Source organism: Aptenodytes forsteri, unplaced genomic scaffold (assembly GCF_000699145.1).
Source record: "Aptenodytes forsteri isolate BGI_AS27 unplaced genomic scaffold, ASM69914v1 Scaffold104, whole genome shotgun sequence".
Taxonomy (NCBI): Eukaryota; Metazoa; Chordata; class Aves; order Sphenisciformes; family Spheniscidae; genus Aptenodytes; species Aptenodytes forsteri.
In genome coordinates, this window is record NW_008795943.1 from 1,972,444 (window position 1) to 1,993,808 (window position 21,365).

At 41.9% G+C, this 21,365-nt stretch overlaps 1 protein-coding gene across 1 annotated transcript in view; it reads right to left on the reverse strand.

The window, feature by feature from the left end:
• The window catches only part of CUNH14orf80 (chromosome unknown C14orf80 homolog), an 82,767-nt gene that overhangs the window by 21,629 nt on the left and 39,773 nt on the right, over positions 1-21,365 (reverse strand). The window contains exons 7-8 of the mRNA XM_009285354.1: positions 5,473-5,559; positions 2,303-2,515 (exon numbers count right to left, since the gene is read on the reverse strand). Of these exons, the coding sequence (XP_009283629.1) occupies positions 2,303-2,515; positions 5,473-5,559 (300 nt within the window). The remainder of the gene's footprint in view (positions 1-2,302; positions 2,516-5,472; positions 5,560-21,365) is intronic.

Here is a 21,365-nt window from a genome sequence, read left to right on the forward strand (position 1 = left end):
TGTTGGAGAAGGACCTGGGGGTGTTGGTCGACAGCCGGCTGAACATGAGCCGGCAGTGTGCCCAGGTGGCCAAGAAGGCCAATGGCATCCTGGCCTGTATCAGAAATAGTGTGGCCAGTAGGAGTAGGGAAGTGATTGTCCCCCTGTACTCGGCACTGGTGAGGCTGCATCTTGAATACTGTGTTCAGTTTTGGGCCCCCCACTACAAGACAGACATTGAGGTGCTGGAGCGTGTCCAAAGAAGGGCAACGAAGCTGGTGAAGGGTCTAGAACACAAGTCTTATGAGGAGCAGCTGAGGGAACTGGGGTTTTTAGTCTGGAGAAGAAGAGTTTCAGGGGAGACCTCATCGCTCTCTATAACTACCTGAAAGGAGGTTGTAGCAAGGTGGGTGTTGGACTATTCTCCCAAGTAACAAGCAATAGGACAAGAGGAAATGGCTCAAGTTACACCAGGGGAAGTTTAGATGGGATATTAGGAAAAATTTCTTCACCGAAAGGGTTGTCAAGCATTGGAAGAGGCTGCCCAGGGAAGTGGTGGAATCGCCATCCCTGGAGGTATTTAAAAGACGTGTAGATGCGGTGCTTAGGGACATGGTTTAGTGGTGGACTTGGCAGTGTTAGGTTAATGGTTGGACTTGATGATCTTAAAGGTCTTTTCCAACCTAAACGATTCTATGATTCTATAATATTTAACAGCATATATATTGTTATATATAAGAGGAGTCAGAGCATATCTTGCTTTGGAAATCATGCATTGGAAGTTTCATTTTTAGAATTCAAGGTCTGAGTTGTCCTACAACAGTCATATCTGTTTTGCCATAAAATCAACAAAATCTGATGACGCTAGAGACCTGCCTAATCCAGTACCCCATCACTGACAGTGACAGACAGCAAGTGCCTAGAGAAGACTGTAAGACAAAGGCAAATATATGGAGATAACTCCTCAGAATATTCCCCCAGTTGGCAACGATTTGTACTCCTGCAACTTTCTAAGCTTGTAATTCATATCTGTATATTTGTCTTTGATGGATTTCTTCTTCCAGGAATGTGTCCAACGGATTTCAAATCCATGTACACTGCTTATATCCACAGCGTCCTGTAGGAAGAAGTTCCATACTCCGTGTAAAGTAGCAGCTCCTTGTGCCCATCTCAATCCAACTGATCCTAACGAGTTCCTTATCCTTATAGTGGAAGAGAGAGTGATCAGCTCTCCACACCCTTTTTCCATGCCAGACCCTTCTGAACTCTTGGGCAAATACCTCTTGATCTGACAACATGCCACTTTCCATTTTGTCAGCTGATCTATAATCCTGTCTACCAACACTTCAATCTAAAAAAAAAAAACAACCAACCAAAAAAAAACCCAAAACACCAAGCAAAAAAACCCCTCTCCTGAGTTGACACAGACATAGAATAGCTATACAGCATTTTTGTTACTGCTCTATCTGCCGCAAGTGTTTCTTTCACTTTTTCTCCATCCACGGGTTTCATAGATTCTCTGGTATACTTCTTTTCTCTTGATGACTGAAAAAAATTACTAGTTTTTATGCCTGCATCTTCATCTTATCTTCTCCTTGTGCCAGCATGTTAATATTCAGATTCACCTTCTACATTTACGTTAACAGCTCCTTTATTTATTCCCCACCACCCCCTCCAGGTGCTTCCCAGTGTCTCCCCATCCCTATATCAGTGAATACCATGTACACTTCCTTCGTATCACCTGCTTTCCTCCGCAGCCAGCCTCCCACAGCCAGTCTGTTCTTCCACCAAATCTTGTGCTTAGTACCTTCTCTCACTTCACAGGTTTCAAATCCTTCTTATTCCTTCCCCCATCAGACATTTCAAAGACTACTAACTCAGTGAAAGATGACAAGCTCTGGCCTCTCCCACCTTCCTTTCCCTGCAAATACCTATCTTTATTTTTCTCACTGTAACCATTACTGATGCTTTCAACCTGCTGCCTCTGTCCCCTCTGGGGGCTGCCATGATTTCCTTCTCTTCTCTTTCTCTCCTCTCCTCTGCAACCTCTATCCTTTGATGCCTTCCTTTCCAAAAGAACACTTATTTTGTTTCAGCATGCTGCCTCTCTGGGACAGATGCCTACTTTGTGTTTGAAAGAGCACCTGGCATGCTGTGGGCATAAACAGACAAGTAACTGTAGTAGATCTGACATCGAGATTGCAGCAAGGTTGACACAGAGCAGCAACAGGGAGGCTGCCCTAGGATGGGCCGTAGCAAGACAGCTGAAAAATACAGCATCTTAAAAGTTGCTAATGATCAAGATTGCCACCCAAAGCCTTACCTTCTCACACCACACAGCCTTTCGGTGAGTTATAAGCTCTTGCAGTTGGTCACGGAGAGTCATTAGATCTCTGGATAATCTGTCAATTTGCCCAGTCAAACTGTCGGCCCAGGGGCAGCACAAGGTCTCCTTTGGCAGCCTGCTTTTCTCCACATGAGCGTCCTGGGACTCGCTCATATTTCCCTCTTCAGCCATATTATCTAACACAGTTTCCTAAAGGAAAAACAATAAAAGTTACTTCTCAGCAGGAGCTAAAATGGTTTCCCCACACATCGTCCTGGTAATTCATAACTAGGAATTCACTGCTGCCATCTCAGTATACAGTTACTCCACAATTTCAGAGTTATTTTAAGAGATAACGTCCTCAGTTCATTATAACATATTTCTAAGTTAACAGGAAACTTACATTGCTAACCTAGCTTATTTTAGAAAGCACTGCATACTGTGAGCTACTCTCCACTGCACTACAGCATAAAGTAACACTCATTGGACAGAGATCATCAGTACCGCAGAAGCTCTAGATATGCGCCTTCCCCTCAAACTCTGAGGTTGGATGCACTTCCATGGCTTTTTGTAACAAAGTGATGACCAGGATGGAGATACATGCTTACACTGTTCAGGAGAGCCCCATCTGCTATGTGGCACGGTAAGTTGTAACACCCACGGGATCACTTGTGCCCATGTAAAATTCTACAAGGCGAGGAACCCCAAGAGATCCCTGCTCCAGGCTGGTCAGGAGCTCTGTCAGCTCTGCTTGACCATGACCACCTAGCTGGTTCTATAATTAATTCTGCAACTGCCTTTGGAGATAGCAACCATTATTTGAAATACTCAAAAAAATACCAAAAAACTTCAGAGTCCTTGAAATGCATGTATTTATACACCGTGGTGCACAGATTATGTAGAAACACACAGTTTTCAAGCCAGGGTAGCAGGGCATAACTAAAGGACGCAGGCCTCCTCACTGAAAGAGCATTAAATATTTATTTCCATATTGTTATCAAGAAGACATTAAATAGGAGAGGTCATCATCTCTTTTAAGGGCATAATTTGCATTCAAAATTATCTTTAAAAATTGGAGAAGTAATTTGAAAACAGTGAGAGGAAATTCAGCAGTTGAGCAGCATGGTCTACACATGGGCAAGGAAAAACCAAATGCATAATTACTGGCTCAGCAGCAACACTGCTGGAAGAGATGTCAGAAAACCAAGAGTCACCAGTGTCATACTGTTAAAGTCAAGTACCATTTTAGAAAGTATAAACACAAAAGTCTCCATGATAGAAGAGTGCTGACCATAACACTGATGTACGGGTGAGGCACCTGAAGTTAAACACAAATGGGAAGGAAAGTCCCATATGAGAGCAGCAACAACCATCGTAAGTTTGAAGGAATGGCCTACAAGGAGACATTAAGAAAACCAATTTTGTTTAGCCTAGCAACGGGGTCTGGGAAGGCAGTGACATGCTAACAGCCTTCACTTATATAAAAGATTGCTATAAAGAGGATGGGAATATATCCCCCCCCCTTCTCTCTCTTCTCTGCAGGTAGGTTAAAAACTCTGGCTTAATTCACAGCAAGAGACTTTTAAGCTCATACAAGAAATAACATTGTAAGATAGCTAGGAATGGCAAAAGACACCCTACAAAACCTCCTTTCTCAGCGAGCATCAGCATTGCAGATTGGCACAAAGCAGCGCTGAGGCCAGCAGCTCATGCTGACCAAAAGCCCAGCTCATGACAATGCAGACATGTTCTGGGCACTGACAAGCTAACAAACTGCATGGAAATAAAACAAAGCTTTTCGGGTTTTGTTGGGTTTTTGTTGTTCGGTTGTTTTTTTTTTAATTTGAAATTCATTAAATGACAGAATTGTAAAGTAACATTACTGCAGTCACGCCAGTTGCTGTAGTTATGTCATGCTCTGTCATGCTCCTGCCCACAACCCTCAGGAAGACCTGGCAGGAGCTATGCAAGAATCATCCCATCCATCAGATCAGCAATGCAAGACACAGGTGAAGCGGACAGGGAAAACTACTTGTATCCTCAAAGCACATCTCACTCCCATACATCCTACAGCATACGGGAACAACAACCATCAGCAAAACAAAAGAAAAAGGCAAATTCGCCATCCAGGCTGTTGAACAATTTAAAAAGATGTGCTGGTCAGGTTTTTTGCAAGTATTTATTTAGGACTTAACTCCAGGAAGCACACTAACACTCACAATACTCCTCACACTGTTCAACATGTCAGAGGCAAAGGTTTTGGTGGATACATTGAAATGCCGTAACACTTGCAGTTACATTTTGCCTATTTGGAGCCAGGCTTCTGCTAGTGTTGATGCTTTCCAAGCAGCCATAAGGTGGTAGACAGGTAAAGCAAAAACCATTATATAACTAATGGCAATTTGAATGGCTCTGCACTGGAAGTACTCTTCAAGACAGGTGAGGTAATTTTACACTCCTTTGCCTTGCTTTTAGCATAGAACAAGGCATATGGGCAATTAACAGTCAGCTCACTGATTCTCAAAATTTTGTAAACTCATACAGCTAATGTGGTGCTCTAAAGAATTACTTTCAGCAACTGTGAATGGGCAAAAGTTGTAGAGAGAAGTGAGATGGATGGTACTGTTTACACTCACTTGAGAAATCGTAAGATGCACAGAGAAAGGCTTATTGATTTTCTTATGATCATTCAACACAGTTCAAGGGGAAATCGGCAATTTCAACACATTATTTGGCTGGGAAAAATGAAGTTGTTTTCAATATCAGCTGCTTGCAAATTTAGTTGTTCTCAAGTCTGCAATAAAACTTAGAGGCCCTCTACTGAAAAGCCATTTAATTTTAACAAAATGTACGATTGCTACGTTTAAAAAACATTAAAGAGATGAAGATCAGACATTTTCATTTGTGTTAACTGTATGAAATTCTGCCACTCTGCCCTGCAATTCCTCAGCTTAGCTGGGTGACTCTTGCTCAAGAAAAACAGAGGGATGAAGGAGAACGAAGAAAACGCTCCTTGCTTTACCAAAGGCTTTTTTCCCCTTCTTCTGAAGTGCTGTTGAACAGCTGGTTTGCAGCATTTATTCTTGTGGGAAGGGGCCTTTGGAAGTGGTCAGCTATTTGTTAGAGTCAAGAAAGCTGCACCCTTTGAAATTAGTTTGATTCGTTACCATCCACTGCCAATAAACTGGTTCCAGTTGCTTCCACTCCAGAAAGGCTTCTAGCTGCATGGTTTCAGACTCCAGAAGCTGTAACAGCTAAAGGAAAGGAAACAAAGGAAAGAATCAGGTAACATTGGTCACTTGTGAACTAAATGAAATGTGTGTTTGGTCTAAATTACAAAAAGAGTGTCAGTGGTACATGGGACAACAGCAGGTTACTTTAAAAGAACATTGCAAAACCAGCTACGGAAACATGATGTGAAACACTTCCCAGCATCACTGATTTATTCCTCACCCCAAATGTACAAACACCCTCAGCTTTTACATACATAAATGTGAGTTTCCATATTGTTTTGAGGGATCAAAGAGCCATAATTCTGATATGTTAAGGCCTCGATGCATGTCCATCTTCAAATCTTCTACGCTTCTTGACTACCAAAATAAGCTATGTTTCTCCAAGAGTATTTTTTTCATCTACCCATTCACTCACATTTATCAAGGCTGTAAGGTCTAAACACCTTCTTCTCTTCCAGGCCATGCACAGCATTCTCTTAGCTAAAACTTACACAGTTGGTCTTTGACTGGGTCTCCTCATATTCAATAGTAATGACCCCAACTGCGATATACAGGTACCTCCACTAGTCCAACATATCTCCTTCCCATGCTGCTCCCACACCTGTAGAAAACTCAGAACTCCAGTATCTCCAGTCCTCTCTGCCTCCTTCCCCAAAACCTTTCATCCCTTATTCAGATCACTCAAACTGAGATGATCTCTGATGCTCCGAAATAGCATGGAAGAACTCCCTCTAACAATGTTATGTATTTTGTAAATTGTCTGATCCGCTGCATGAGGAATCCCTCCCTTTACCTGAGATCACCTGAAGGAGAGAGGTTATCTTCTAGCTATACGAATTATACATTTTTCATAAATATATACATAACATACATGTATGCACACTCGTATATGGAGAAAGAGACATTCCAAGACTAAATATTTATATATCAGTAAAACAAAAGTTCTTGGAAAGAATGATAGATGAACAAATCAGGTATAAATCAGAGCTTACCAGCTTTAACAATTTCAGTACTGGCCATATATTTGAAATGAACAATTTTAACACCAATCTGATGCCAAAGGCAACTTTTTAAGATGACACACAAACAGTATATGGTTTCAAAGAGAATGATAAGGACCAGGTCAGTACCAGTTAAACTCACCTTATATAGACAACTATCTTCTGCTAGCTTTGTTGGGTTTAGTTAGTTACTACATAACATATAATTTAAGTAACTGCAAAGCAGAAGTTGACTTCGCAATTTTATTCTGCAGATATAACTTGAAGATAAAGAAATCAAAGAAAGGAACGCACTTTGCAAGAGTAACTGCTGGAAATTATGAGCAGTTTGTTCTAAAACACTACTGGATCCAAAATACAATTATTACACATTTGTTCGCACAACTGACACTTAGCATTACGCTTAATGACTCTGCTAGTTTCAAGCTCAGCTGGTATATGAAAGGTGGAAGAATGGGTTTCTGTCTCCTTTTTTCTTTTCTCCTTTTTTTCATAGGTATATCTACAGCACAAACGGCTTACATTATGGGATCTGATGCTTGCAATAAAACCCAGCCAAAAAGTTGATTAAATATTCAGGCAACAACTAAGTTACTTGGTTTTAAAGTAGCTTTGTAATGTGGTCATGAGCTGCGTGTGATTGCAGTATGAACATGTCTTGTGACAGCTAAAGAGGACTGAAGGTTGGAATGGAGAGCTTTTCATTTTAAGCCTTAAAAAAAAATCTTAGTAAAAACACAGTCATCATCTTTAGTTTTAGTCTCACTAGAGGAGCTCCTGAATGTTAAAAGCGCCATATGCCACTTGCTTTCACACCACAACTGAAAGGATATGGTTCTGAAACTTCACCAAACCTGTAAATGATCTGTTGGAGTTAACTGACCTTAACAACAATCAAAGCCTTCTGAGCAGTCTCCTAATCTCAAGCCTTTCAGGATCTTTAGCATTTTGGGGTTTTTTTGGTTGCTTTTTTTTTTTGTTTTTTTTTGTTTTTTTTAACTGCTCCATTAGTTATGCAAAACTTGAACAGCTCATTTGAAAGCATTCATCTGACTCATCTACTTATGGCATCCTCACCTTTCACTAAGGTATTACCATCCTCGGAAATACCAGGCCAGCAACTGTGTGCTAGATTGTTTCAGCCATAAATCAGTAGCGGGATGACTATACCGCTTATCCTAGGAGAACAGTTTTCAGCCTAGCTGGAACGCGCTGTGACAGCGTTAGGTAGCCTGCAATAGCCAACATGAGTTTCTGCCCTGAGGAACTGAAGGCACTGTTCCTGGATGCCAATATCCTCTGCCATCCTTTATATGGGCCTTGCAAGACTGATGTTACTGCAGCACAGAGAATAAAGCAGAACACAATAAAAACTAATGTACTACAAATATCCTTGAGATACATTAGTAAAAACCATAAAAACAAATAAACATTCAAGACAGGGATAGGACAATGGATTGTATGTCTGCATGCCATGAATTTGGTCACAAGGACAGTCTCCACATGACCCAGGGGTGACAGGCTTCCACTCAAACATACATGCACTTCGCAAATGAACAGCTATCTGTTATCAGCCAGCTTCTTTCCCCCAACTTCATCCTTTACTCAAGCTTCTCATGAGCATTTATTGTTCTTTAACTAAACTATGCATTTTGTGACTTTGAGGTCACTGGCGTACATTTTCTTAGGTCACTCATTGCAGTCACGCCACAACTGGTATTTCAGCTGTATTTGCAATTGAGGAAACCAAAGCCCAAATTGTACCTCTGCATTTTCCCCAAATACAGTAGCTTTTCTTAGTCATTTAGTACCAACAACAGTTCACAAAGAGATGCTTTTACATGCGATGAGCAGTTCCACTTCTGCTGCTGCATAAACCTCTCAAAATGCAAGACAAATTCGCAAGCTGCAACTAAAGCTGCCTGCTCATTTTCATTGACCTAAGGACCCAGATGTTGTCATGCCTCCTAATGAAATTTAAAGACTAACACCTGCAGAAGAGCATTAATTTTGTCTCATGAACAAAGTGAAGCAGCAAGTCAAAACTGTGCCTCACGTGGATATCTAAATGATGCTTAGGGATAACATGAAAATTGTCTTTCCCTCCACACAAAATTAAGACAATGAAATCCATTTCCTTCACTCTTCTGGAGGAAGTTATTGCTCTAAAATACTTACACTGAAAGAAAAAGTAATGACAAATTCAAATTGCTAATCTCTGTGGAGAAGTAATTCCATAATGAATGCTGAGAGCAAACACTTTGCAGTAACAACTTCTCCAAACTATTGTAAAGAAACCATCACCGGTGCAAATGACTCGCAAGCAACAGCTTTGCTATAGAGGCTAAACTGTGCTTAACTGAGCTGTCTCAGAGCAGGCTGCCAGGAAACCTCAGAGTGATGCAGAAGAATGCAAACTCTGTAAAGAACAAGCCTCGTGCTTCCTCTGACACGCGGCTGTGGTCTCCAAAGCCAAACATCCCGCATCCAATGCAGCTCCTGGAACTCAGGAAACTTTGGGAACTTCAGCTGCAAAAGTCCTAGGTGACGCTACCTTCTAGGTGGTTCTGGATACTCAACAAGAGGCCAAAGTTGAGTCCTCTTTGGTATCCACAGATCTAACTCACACCAAAATCATTAAACATATTTGTAATTACTTTTTCTGTTGAGATATTATATCTTTTTCGTATTATTTACTAGCATATTGCTAAATTCATTGATGCCTGCAGACTGTTACAGAAATCAATATTTAATATTTTGCAGCATAATGGATCCTTTTCATAGGCTCAGTTCCAGAGAGCTCCCTGCAACAAGTATTTAATCTCTGATGCCCACAGATCATAATTCAACTACCATATCACTGGCAAAAGTATTTTTAATCAAAAATTGCTCTGCCTAAATAGTCAGAAAATCATCTTATTGTTAGACAGACAAAAAACGGTCTTTCAGCAATAAATTATGTTTCTTGGCTCAGAGACAAAATACTGCTGATTCATCACCTATTCACGTATGACTGTAGATAGAAAACTTGCATTGGACTCCAGATCACTGCAAACCTCACTCCAAATGCCAACATCTCTGAAGTATGACTCAAGGCTTGAGACAGGGTTGGACAGAGTTGGCTTAGTATGAAAGCTTATATGGGGAAAGTATCAAGAGACTATTTCATACTTTTATTTGTTTAATAGGAAATGGCTTTATTCAACTTGAATTTTGGTAATCTGAATACTAGTTCTCAATATCTAACAACTGCAGGAGAGAAGATAAGTGGAGAAGTTCCTTCCAAAAAATGCAAAGAAAGGGGTAAACACTCATGAAAAAGTTACACAATTTACATTACCAGAAGTAAACCATAACTGGGATTAAGGCTTTAGAGACCTAACCAAGCATCAGATGAAATAAACAAATTACAGCACAGCTTCATCTCTGCTACCAATACAAAACTCCCTTACCAAAAAAACAAGCAAACCTTGACAAATGAGAGCCTCTCAGCAGGCAGGCTGTTAGGTGGATGACATTTGGTGTAAAATGGCACATACTGCCCAAATTGCACTTTAGCAGGGCTAAGTTTTGAGACCCTTTCACCAAAAAACAGAGAAAATCTTGATATATTAAATGTCTCAGGCTAGGACAAAAAAACACTGTAGGTGGACACACTCAGTGCTCCAAGATTCAGTTCCACGTTGTGATTTCTTCAGAAGCAAAGCTGGTTTAAGACATTCCTATATATCCCTTGAAGGCTGAAGCAAAAATAAATAGGCCTGAAAACTAGAAAGTCACGCTGGAGTAGTGCGAAGTAAAAGCAGCTGAAAAGCAAAAACCAACAGCCCAATAAGCAGCCTCTAGCCACAAGGCAAATAAAGATCTACTCAAGTAATTTCTCTGCCTGTGAAATATCGCTGAGGGTTGAGAGAGCAGGAGAAACACTGCAGCCCAACCATTACAAGGCAGGTGGATCAGAAAGTCTCCTGGATGGCAGAAGTGGATGAGAACTACTCCCACCGCCAGCTATGGACCCCATAGGGACCTTGACCGAAACACTAGCAGGGATGGGGAAAGGCCCTCTGTGGCTCCAGAAGCAGGTATTTCTGTGTCTGCTGAGCATCATCTCTTTTGGAATTGTAATGTGGTTGGGTTTTTTTGTGGTGCAGACTGTAAGGAAAAACAGGACTTGGATCTTTTGCAGAATATAAAATACATAAAATAAAAACACAGCAGCTTTGGGTGGAGGAGTGTAATCCCAGATGCTTGGATGTGTGCAAAACCTCCGACACCTAAAACAAAATATGTGACACTTCCACTCGCCAACACCAGCTTTATTCCTCCGCAGCTCGAACTTCAATTGAGCTATCTCAGTTTCACATTGCTGAGAGCAGGGAATCAAACCACTAGTTAAAAACTTAAGTGACAAAGATCATCATTATAAAACATAATTGCTATTTGTGGAGGGATTTAGAAAACAGCTGTTTAAAATGAAACTGAAAGAAAATGGAATTTAAAGCAAACAAAATGAGGCATTTGGCACATAAAAATTGTACTACAGCTTTCACATTGATAGGCAATGAACTGGGATGTACTAACAACGACATTCATTTGCAGAGGAAGAGGTCAATGAGTGGACCACTTTGCATTTTTCCCTGTGGAAATGGCACATATTAAATCAGGGAAAAAAAGATCAGGAAAAACAAGACTGAAGTGTGAGTTTTACACTTTAACAGCCAAGATCAAGATGTATGAGAATGGAAAAACAAGACTGAAGTGCGAGTTTTATACTTTAACAGCCAAGATCAAGATATATGAGAATGGAAGAGGCATGCATTTTTCTTCCCCAAAGGTACCACTGATTTTGGATGCCTAACTTGGCATACCTGAAAAGCCAAATTTTAAGGCAGCACTAAGTACCTTTAGCTGAATATATGCTCAGTTAAAGCACATCCAGTAGGTACCAAAAATCACAATTTACCGTAGAGAAATCTCAGCCAGAGCATTTCAAAGGAAAGCACCAAATTGTATCACAGTACTGCCTGACAGCTGTTCATATTGTACTGCCAACCAGAACCCCCATGTAGCTGATGTCAAAAAAAGACCATTATTCATCTCCTATTCAGACTGCTTCTGTACACAAAACAAAGTATTATACATACTCAGTTTTTTCTTTTTTTCCCTCATATACTTGCCCATTTTCCTATATTTTTAACAGACCACAAAAACGCACATAGAAATCAACGGGAACAAGCAATTTCTAATTTGCTTTTTAAACTCATCTGAACTCAGAATTGATGCTACACTTCTGAACAGTACCAATATCCTGGTTTCTATATGTTTCCACACTGGATGTTACTACACCATGAAGAAGTGCTAGTCATAGGATCATTTCCTTCCGCGCGTGTGTGTGTGTGTGTTATGACTACTAACTTCAGCAGGGGAACTAACCCTTTAGGTTTTACCCTCCCCCCTTTATCATCCCATCCATCCTTGCCACCAGCTTATTATATCCACCTACTGTGTCCTTGACGTCCTTATCCTGCATTTGGCAGTGAATAGACAAAAACACTATCCTTATACAAAGCCAGAGAAACGCTTTTTTGTTTTTAAAAATCAGCCTGTATTGCAAACACCTACTAAGCCAAAGGGTTGGCTTTTTTTCTTCCCTTGAGCTTTAGTACTTTCTCTTCAAAATAACGGGCTATGTAGCACAAGTTGTGCACAAGTGATGTCTTAAACTTGTGTGGGGGCTCTTCCGTATGGGTTCATCTATTCTCAACTGAGTACACCACAGGCTGCCAGTCCCAAAGGCCACATAAGGCTCCCAAGCCTCCTTTTCCCTCCCTGTCTGCTCCCTGCAAGAACAGGGGCTCGGAGGCACAAGTGAAGCACCTTGCTGGCGCAGACCTTCCCACAGGTGCCTGCCAGCTCCCTGCTCCCTTCTTTGCCTGCTGGCCTGTAAGGACCAGGTGGCCCTTAACCTAGGACTGGATGAGCAGTGACATCCAGAGCTTCCCCAGTTCTGCTTCAAGGGACAGCACTGCATGGCTTCACCTGCACTCTCGGGGCACCACCAGATGTAGATCATGACTAGGACTGGCTTGTACAGCATCCATGGCAACAGAAACCCAACCTCAAAGCAGTAACAAATATAAATGTTAAATAAAATTTAGTTCTCGCCTAAAGACAGAAAAAGAAACATAAAGAAGAATGGCTTCCACCACTGGAGACCCAACAGCACACAGAATTATCACAGATGTTCATGTTAGTTAAACAATGAGTTTAAAAAGTTACTTGATATGCGGATTAGTCTAAGCTTGCCAACTTGATATGAATACAGTTTCTCCCAGCCTAGCTCTTCTTTGACAAGCCATCATAGCCTATCATGCACGCAGGTATTTTCACACATTTTAAAATATGCATTATTGACTAGAGAAACTACTAATTTAAAGTCTGCTACAGTCTCCCTTATGTCAATTCATTTCTCTTGCTAGTCTCTTAACACAGTCCTTTAAACGACAAACATATTTAAAAAGAACCACAAATGTGAAACCACTTGCAAAGCATGAGTAACACGCTGATTTTATAACTGTATTTCCTTGGCTATTTAGAAAAACAAAAATACCTGCCAATAGAGCTGAGTTAACATTACGGGCCAACTGCACACAAAGTTAAATTTTACAAGGCTGTAAAAAAGCTCTACCAGTCTCCTCCCAATCTGAGCTGCATTCTCACCTCTAAAAAACAGAGTTCAGTTCAGCTTTCCAGCAACAGTTCAGTTGCGATCAAAGCCATAGCAATATATGAATTTAACTGTAGTTTGCTTCTTTAACTAGCATGAGGCTGGAGAATGCAGTGGTCCTGTTTTGCTTGACTTTCTGGATGGGTTAAGTGTCTTTGATACAGCGGTGGATGCAGGACAACAGAGGTCCCAGTAAGAGATCACAAGATCATCATAGCTCTGGGGCGCTTCAGGATCAGCCTTCGTCAATAGCCATATTTTGGCACAAGAGAAGTGACAAGCCTGAAGTCCCTTTTCTGTCAGAAGCCGATAACTGATTTCTCTTTTGGATGAAAACAACAACAGTAAAGACTCCACAAGCAAAGACGCTCTGCACTCTCTAGTGGCTGCTGTTAGCTTCAAGGCACAATTCAAGAGATGGGTTATGAGTTTTAAAGCTCCTCACCTTAACATTTTTTTCCTGAGATTTAATTTGTTCCTTCAGGGCCCAATATTCCAGTTAAGATCCACTAGGCTGGACCAACGAGACCCTTTCAAACTCCATCACCAAAGAATGGCAGCAAGTAAGCAACTCTCACTCTGAAGTCTCCTACCAAGGAAGGCTAAGAGGCAGAATGACGAGGGTATTTTGATATGAATGTGGAGATGAGACACACCTCCCACACCACACATGCCCCTGCACATCAGCCTCAGCTGACCCAGCTGATAAATGGGAATTTCATCATTCAGCTTACAGACACCAGATATGATGCTGATACAACCTTTTCCGTAGCACTGTATGGGACCACAGAGCCTGCCTGGCCTCCCTGTGCTGGCCCAAAGCATCACCTGAGCTGGGGCAGCTTGCTCCCACAACTGGGTTTGTTAGCACTTCCACCAAAAAAAAAAAATTATCCAATGCCAACTGATGACAAAGCACTCTAGCCTTGTCTCTCCAGCTTATTAATTCCAGCTGCATTGTCTCAGGTGGAATTATATTATCGTATGTCACTGTCATTGTCACTGTCACAGCATTCAAATTATGTTAAGTACAGCATAAAACAAGCAAAAGCACAAAAGTAGCAGTGAAACTCAGTATCATCCTATCAGTCCTTCTGTCACAACCAAGTGTTCATATCAGTCAAGCCACATAGTGCAGTTCCTACTTCACTGCAGTACGTATCTACTGTGTTTCAGAGATACCTTCCTTTCTTATGGTGGAGGAGACTAAGATATTGCTGCTACATAGTCCAACAATTTATGGAGTCCGTGATGAACCACTGCATCGTTTTTCAAGGACCAAGAACTCTACATGCTTGGTCAATAAAATGTACTAAGTAATAACTCATCCCAAAAAAATGGTGATGGCAACTCCAGAACTGCAGCTCTATTAACTCCTCTTTTTTTTGTATTGATAAGTTTAGCTGAAGGCAATATTAGTGACAAATTGCAGCCTGGGGAAATTTTCAGATCAAGGTAATAATGCCATGAGGTAGAACGATTTGCTTTAGTGTTGCTATATAATGCTACCAGTTCTTCCAATGGGACACTAATTGCAGCCAGAGGCCACCTTGCTTAAAAAAATATCTAAAGAAATATTTTAGCACTAAAATTGTTTGGAGTAATAAAAAAATAAAGCATCCTTCCAAAGAAGGGGCACTGGGAAAGTGAAATCAGGTACAGAGTTCAACAACTAAATGATTCATGGCTGGGTGACAAGCTAGTGCTTGTCAGCTGAAGAAGCTGGTCTCATGCTAACACCGTCAGCTGCCGAGCAAAACCACATAGGTGGGAAGGGACCTCTGGAGGTCTCTAATCCAATCTCCTGCTGAAAGCAAGGTGCTCAGGGCTCTGTCCAGCAAGTCCTGAACATCAACAATGGAGATGTCACCCCTTCTCCAGGATCTGCTCCCAGAGTTCGACCACCCTCATGGCAATTTTTTCCCCCTTATATCTGGGCAGAATGTCTCGTGTTCCAACTTGTGTCTGTTGCCTCTTCTCCTGTCCCAGTGCACCTCGGAGAAGAGCCTGGTCCGTGCTCCAGCCCTGACCACCTCAGTGGCCTTACTAGACTTGCTCCTGTATGCCACTGTCCTTGTGCTGGGGAGCCCAAACCAGACACCTAGCACTCAGTCTCACGAGCGCTGGGCAGAGGGACAGGATCCCTCCCTTCGCCCTGCTGGCTGCGCTCCTGCTAACACAGCGCGGGATGCAGTCAGCCTTTGGTGCCTGGGTGCACTAACTTCCTGTCCACCTGGACCCCCAGGGGCTGGTCTTTTTTGCAAAGCTGCTTATTAAGCAGTCAGCTCCCAGCCTGTACCACTGCAAGGGGTTATTCCACCCCCGATGCAGGCCTTTGCACTAGCCTTTACTGAGCTTCCTGAGGCTCTTCTCAGCTCATTTCTCCAGCCCGTCTCGGTCCCCCTGAACAGCAGCACTGCCCTCCAGTGTATTCACTGGTATGCCCAATTTGGTATTGTCTGCACACTTGCTGGTGGTGTGCTCCATCCCATCATTCAAGCCATGAATAAGATGTTAAACTACTGGCCCAAAAGCTGATCCCAGAGGGACGCCACTAACAACCACACACAAATTTGAGTTCAGTGGCTCAAACAATTTTCCACTCACGTTATCACTCACTTATCCAGCCTATCTAACCAACTTGGCTACAAGGATATAAGGATTTTCCTTTAGTGATACATAAACACAGGCAAATTCTCTGTCCCTGTCTGACTCTCTCAAAGCTCTTTAATTACATGTCTCTGCCTGGGATACTCTACACTGCTTTGAAAGGGAACCACCACCAGGATCTGAGGGGACTGCGGAGGCGGAAAGTGCCTGTCCCAGAGCAGGTGGAACTGAACCAGCCGGTAACAGCAGGCATCAGATGAGCAGAAAACCATCTGACACCGCAGACAGTTGCAGGGAAGGAGAAACAGAGGAGATTGTTTTGATCACATTCATTCTTCGAGATTTAAAGCAGTTTAGCTCCTGCAGAGGCTTCTTTCTTTCTTTCTACAGCATGAGGAATAGTCACTCCATGAGTTTCTAGCCTCTCCAACCTCCCTAAATTAACTCTCCCATGGGTACCCATTCATCCCTTCTGTCACCAACCCCAAACTTCCACCCTGACCTCCAGCTGCTTCCTGGCTCTGGATAGTCCTTGTCCGTCTTCCAGACAGGATCTGGAAGCCAAGCCCCACTGTTTCTGGAGGGGGGTAAAACCTCCAGTAGCAGCACAACAGGGATGACCAGGGAAGTTAGGAGAGGAATTCCTCATGTAAGACAACTGGTCTGCTGTCTGCCCCACCAGGAGACCACACAAAGCATCCAAAGGCAAGTAATTTATATCAAGCTTTTTTTTAAAGTCATCCCTTCTAAAATTGACTTGAATCTGCCTTAGAAATATCAATATACATTATCTTGCACAATTTGAATGCTCTTGCTTCTACAGTGCCCAGCTGGCCAGAGCCTTTCACTTTCTTAAGAAGTATCAGGAACCCAGCTACAAGTAGACACTGTCTAAAAGCAGCTTTGAAGCCATTTGACCTCTGTAATTCTTCCTGATTTTACACGGATGACAAGGGTTGTATCTGCTCTGCCTCATTCTTGCAAATGAATACCTGATCCACTGTTTCCAACAGGTTTTAATAACTACTATAGCAAACCATGTTTTATGCGATAAATGTCAGCAAATGAACTGAAAACCAATTGCCTACAGTATTTCGGAAGGAAAATGACATGACAGCCTACCTCTTCCTTCTGTAGAGTGAATCATTAAAAAAAGGCAGGAATAAAATTCTTTGTTCCTGCCACGCAGCACAGGGTGGGCAGCATATGCTGTCACTGACAGTTTCTTTGCTTTCTTACTGTTTATTCTTTCCTTGCGATGAAATGTGAGAAGGAAAAATGATATCTGAATCACCGAGAGTTTTTTGATTTCATTTTTAAATTGTTTTCTCAGTAGCCACTCTCCTACTCTAGAGGAAATGCATAACAACCACCAAATCACCCCATTTGTAAGGCAGTATTCACTGCTGCTCCAGTAATTGTAAGGAGGGGTTCCCATGTCCACAACCAGAAGAAACAAAATACAACAGCTTTTTCCAATTTCAATAACCTTCGATGTACCAAGCTTCAAACCAATAGAGACTTCTCCCAGAAAAACAACAATAAGTAGTAAGCATTCTGGATTTTAAAGGTGATCTAGGCAGTCCCACTAAGAGGACCAAAAGGCTTTGATGTATTGTGCTGAACATCCTCACACACAAGGAAAATGTGGGTTTCCCAGTACAGCTCATCCTCCCTGCAGGCTCTGAAACTCTGCCCATCCCAGTGTAGCAGATTTCACTGTACACAGCACCGTGGCAGGCACTCTGCTCCTGACATTACACCACCAAAAGACCAAACTAGAGATAACTAGAGAGAAAAAATAAATCTTTCAACCAACATAACCCATGGGGGTTTAAAGCCAGTTCTTGCTCCATTGTTCAGCTTACTGATATCAGGGCACCAAGGGGAAAGCAGTAGTCTAGGACAGGGCAGGACTCTCGGACAGGGTCAGAAAGCCAGCTCAGACCAGCCAAGTATCACTGCCACACTCCTGACCCTGTTCATCACACAGCAGCACAGAGGCTATATTTTGTTTGAACCTGCAGGTGACCTTCATTAAATTCATCCTTACAGCCTCCACTCTTTCTTATTTGAACAACCACCATCAAAAAAATCGAGTACTCTGCATCACTCAGCTCCCTCAAGCTTTCTTGTGTGAGCCTCCAGGCCTCCTGCATTTAGGTGCTGGAGCCCCATATATAATTCAAAATGTTATCAGATCTGCTCTCCTCTGCAATATTAATACGTCAGCTCCCATGTTAGTTCTCACCAATCTGACTACCACGCATGTAAAATGTCTAAAGTAACTGTGGCTAGAACAACACAAAACATTAGGTAATTTAACAGGGGAAAAAAAAAAAAAAACATTGGCTTTGACTGACAGTGTTGTTCAGAGTACATGGCAGTATGTTTTACACTTGCACAATCCAGCAAGATAACTGCTAAGGTTGGAAACTGAAGCATTCGAAGTTAAGAAGTGCCAGAACTCAAGCTGCCTAAACAACACTAATTTGACCACCCCATGTGTATAAGGTCTAGAATTACGTGACCAAAATACTTCCCTTCATAATCTGTCTCACCAAGGGCACAGAATGGCTGGTGCTCACTCCACAAGCTATTCCTTTTCCTTTTAAATTGCTTATCATTCTGTCTATTCTTCAGAGGGAAGCCATGGACTTATTTGCCATACATCATTCAAATCCCATTCTGAAGACAGAATTTTTATCTTCCACATAAACAAGTTATCTTTCCTAATGACCCATGTGAGATGAGACGATAGTATTATTGTCATTTTACAAATGGGAAATGAAAGCAAAGAGATTAAAGTAAAATGCTTCCATTGCTTTTGGATGCTTTAACTGAGATTTCTGAGACCCGATTTTCAGAGAATTTAAGAATTACTATAAAGCACTTCATGGATAAGTCTACCCAGCGCCACTCAACAACTTGCAGAGATGCTTTAGGTAGTTTTCATTGAGTTAGTTCCTGAGCCAACACAGCCATGGCACGCTGCCTCAGCTGATCAGCTCTAGTGGAAGAAACCAGGTAGCTGGCCTAGGTTGCATTAACACACACCACTCTCCTGACTCTAGGATCCAGCCTAATACTTCAGCAGAGCAGTGTGCTGCAAGGACCTACTACACCATCTGGAGTTAAATCTGACATTTCTAGATGATGCTGCCTGCACTGCTGAAACTCTTGAGGGGCTCCAAGCAGAGGTCCCACCAAGTTCAGTAGCAGCTAGGAACACTCAACATTTCCAGGAATCAGATCTCTGAGCATCAAACTGGGCACACAAAAAATGTGAACATCCCATCAGCAGCCCACCATGGAAAGTCTAGTTTAAGTAACTTGCCGCAGGGAACTTGAGAACCCAAAGACAGAGAAGTATTACAGCTCTCCAGGACAAAGCTCCACCGCCTCAGCTATTAAGGCTTCCTTCCTCTTCCAACAATTCTCCCACTCTTACTGCTACTTCATCTTCATCAACCACTTTCTTCACCACAGCTCTGACTCAGAAACAAGACACTCTGCACTCTGAATGATACAATAATTCTAGGATAAAATATCCTAATAAACTTACTTAAAGTAATACTACTAATGTTACACTGCATCAGCTTACTCCAATTTAGACTATTAATTTATTTGTTTTTTTAAAAAGATACTTTTGAAAATTCCTCCTGCAGCAGCAGATACACCCATTTCTTATCTGCAGGATCAGACTCTTGGGTCAACAGACTAACTAGCAGCAGTAGTAGGTTGTCCACAGAACTACTGGTTGTCCACAAGACCATTGCTGGAGGGAGATGGCATTTTCCTGCAAGTAAGAAATCTCCTGGAATCCCGCAAGGAGCAAGACAGTGATTCAAGTCTCCAGACAGACTCATCTTCCCATTCACAGCTCCCTGTCCTAACTCCTCTCCAGTCTTGACCTTTCTGTCCATATTCAGCGCCTCCTGCCGCAGCCTTTCTCCAGTGCCTGACTCAGTCTCTTTTCACCCAGATAGTCTGAATTCTTCCACATCAGAGCCACCTTGCCTCCCCACTGCCCTCACGCAGGCCTCTTGTCCAGGGGTCTCCTCCAGCTCCTGACTTCACTGAACAAGAGCCAGAGCAAAGAGGCTCTTCACTGTCCAGCCTGCCCCTTTCCTCTACCTGTCCAGAGCCCTGCTTCTGCTCCCAGCCTGCAGCTCCTAACACAGTCAGTCCGTGTTCCCTGTGTTCTTCAATGAATAATGTTAGAATGGTTTAGTAAAAGCAAGTTAAATACAGGAAGAGAGGAAAACCTGAATACTTTAAAAGGGCAAAGCATTTCCTATTTTTATTCAAAGTGCTGTGGCAAGCATAATTATGCAAATTCAAAAAACTTGTCATAATTGACCTTTTGAAAACGTGTGTCCATGGGTCTAACATACAATTCATTGGTGAACCCTGAAATTTATTAAAGGTCAGCATTTCTAGAACTTCTTCTCGTTTCATTATTAAAGACTTATTTAAGATGACCCCAGCAGCAATCATCAATGAAAAACAAACTTGCTTAAAAATAGGTAAAAATGTTGATGCATTGGGTTAGAAAAACCTGTACCTTTAAAAAAATTCTGTAAAAGGAAAAGAAAAACAATTGTTCTTGCTACAGAATCTATCAGCTTACTTGTTGTTCTGAAAATTCAACAATGCCGGAATCCAAAGATTCTGGTCATCTGAAGCCTTGTAAGCAGATTTAGTAAATGATCAGGAGGCACTACTGATTCAAACTAAGTTTATTCTGGCAGTGTGTAGAGTAAGTCTAAAATCTCATTGTGTTTAGATCCTTTGGGACTTGGCTGTCTCTTCTACCCTATTACTCCAAGAACTGTGTCACAGACCTTTGTATTCCTTTGGGGAAGACTGTTGTCCACCTTTCCGATCTCATTCACAGCAACATGGTCTCTCCCCACCTTGAAAATTGGTTCGTGCTACAATTTTTCTATGAAGAGCTCACGCAGAGCCTGGCATAACACCTAATAAAATAAATCTCCATGAAGATTTCTGTGGACTCAAGACTGGCCAAGGAAGGATTTCAGAGAGAACATGCACAGAAAAAAACCCAAAACAAAAACCCCCACATTTTCACAAATACTCACAAGCCCCAATTCAATTACTCTTGAACTTTATGCTGTATTATTTTTTATGCAGGGTCCACTTGAGAAATTTCAAGTATTTTTTCCTTTCAAGAAACTGAAACATGATGACAAATAGGCAAAGCTGTCCTTAATTAGAACGGTACTTACAACATGAAATACTGATCCTGTTCCATGATAGAAATGACAGAACTACGGCTTTTACCAAGGGAATGAAGCAACGAACCTAAAAAAAGCTGAGGGCCAGATCAAACAGAATTAGTTGCCAGAGCATCACAGAAGATAATGAATCTATGACAATTTATACCAATGAAGGCAGCTTGTCCTTGAAGCTCAAGGTCATTTTTTCAGAAAAGAACAAATCTTTTACTGGAATTTGCATGCAGT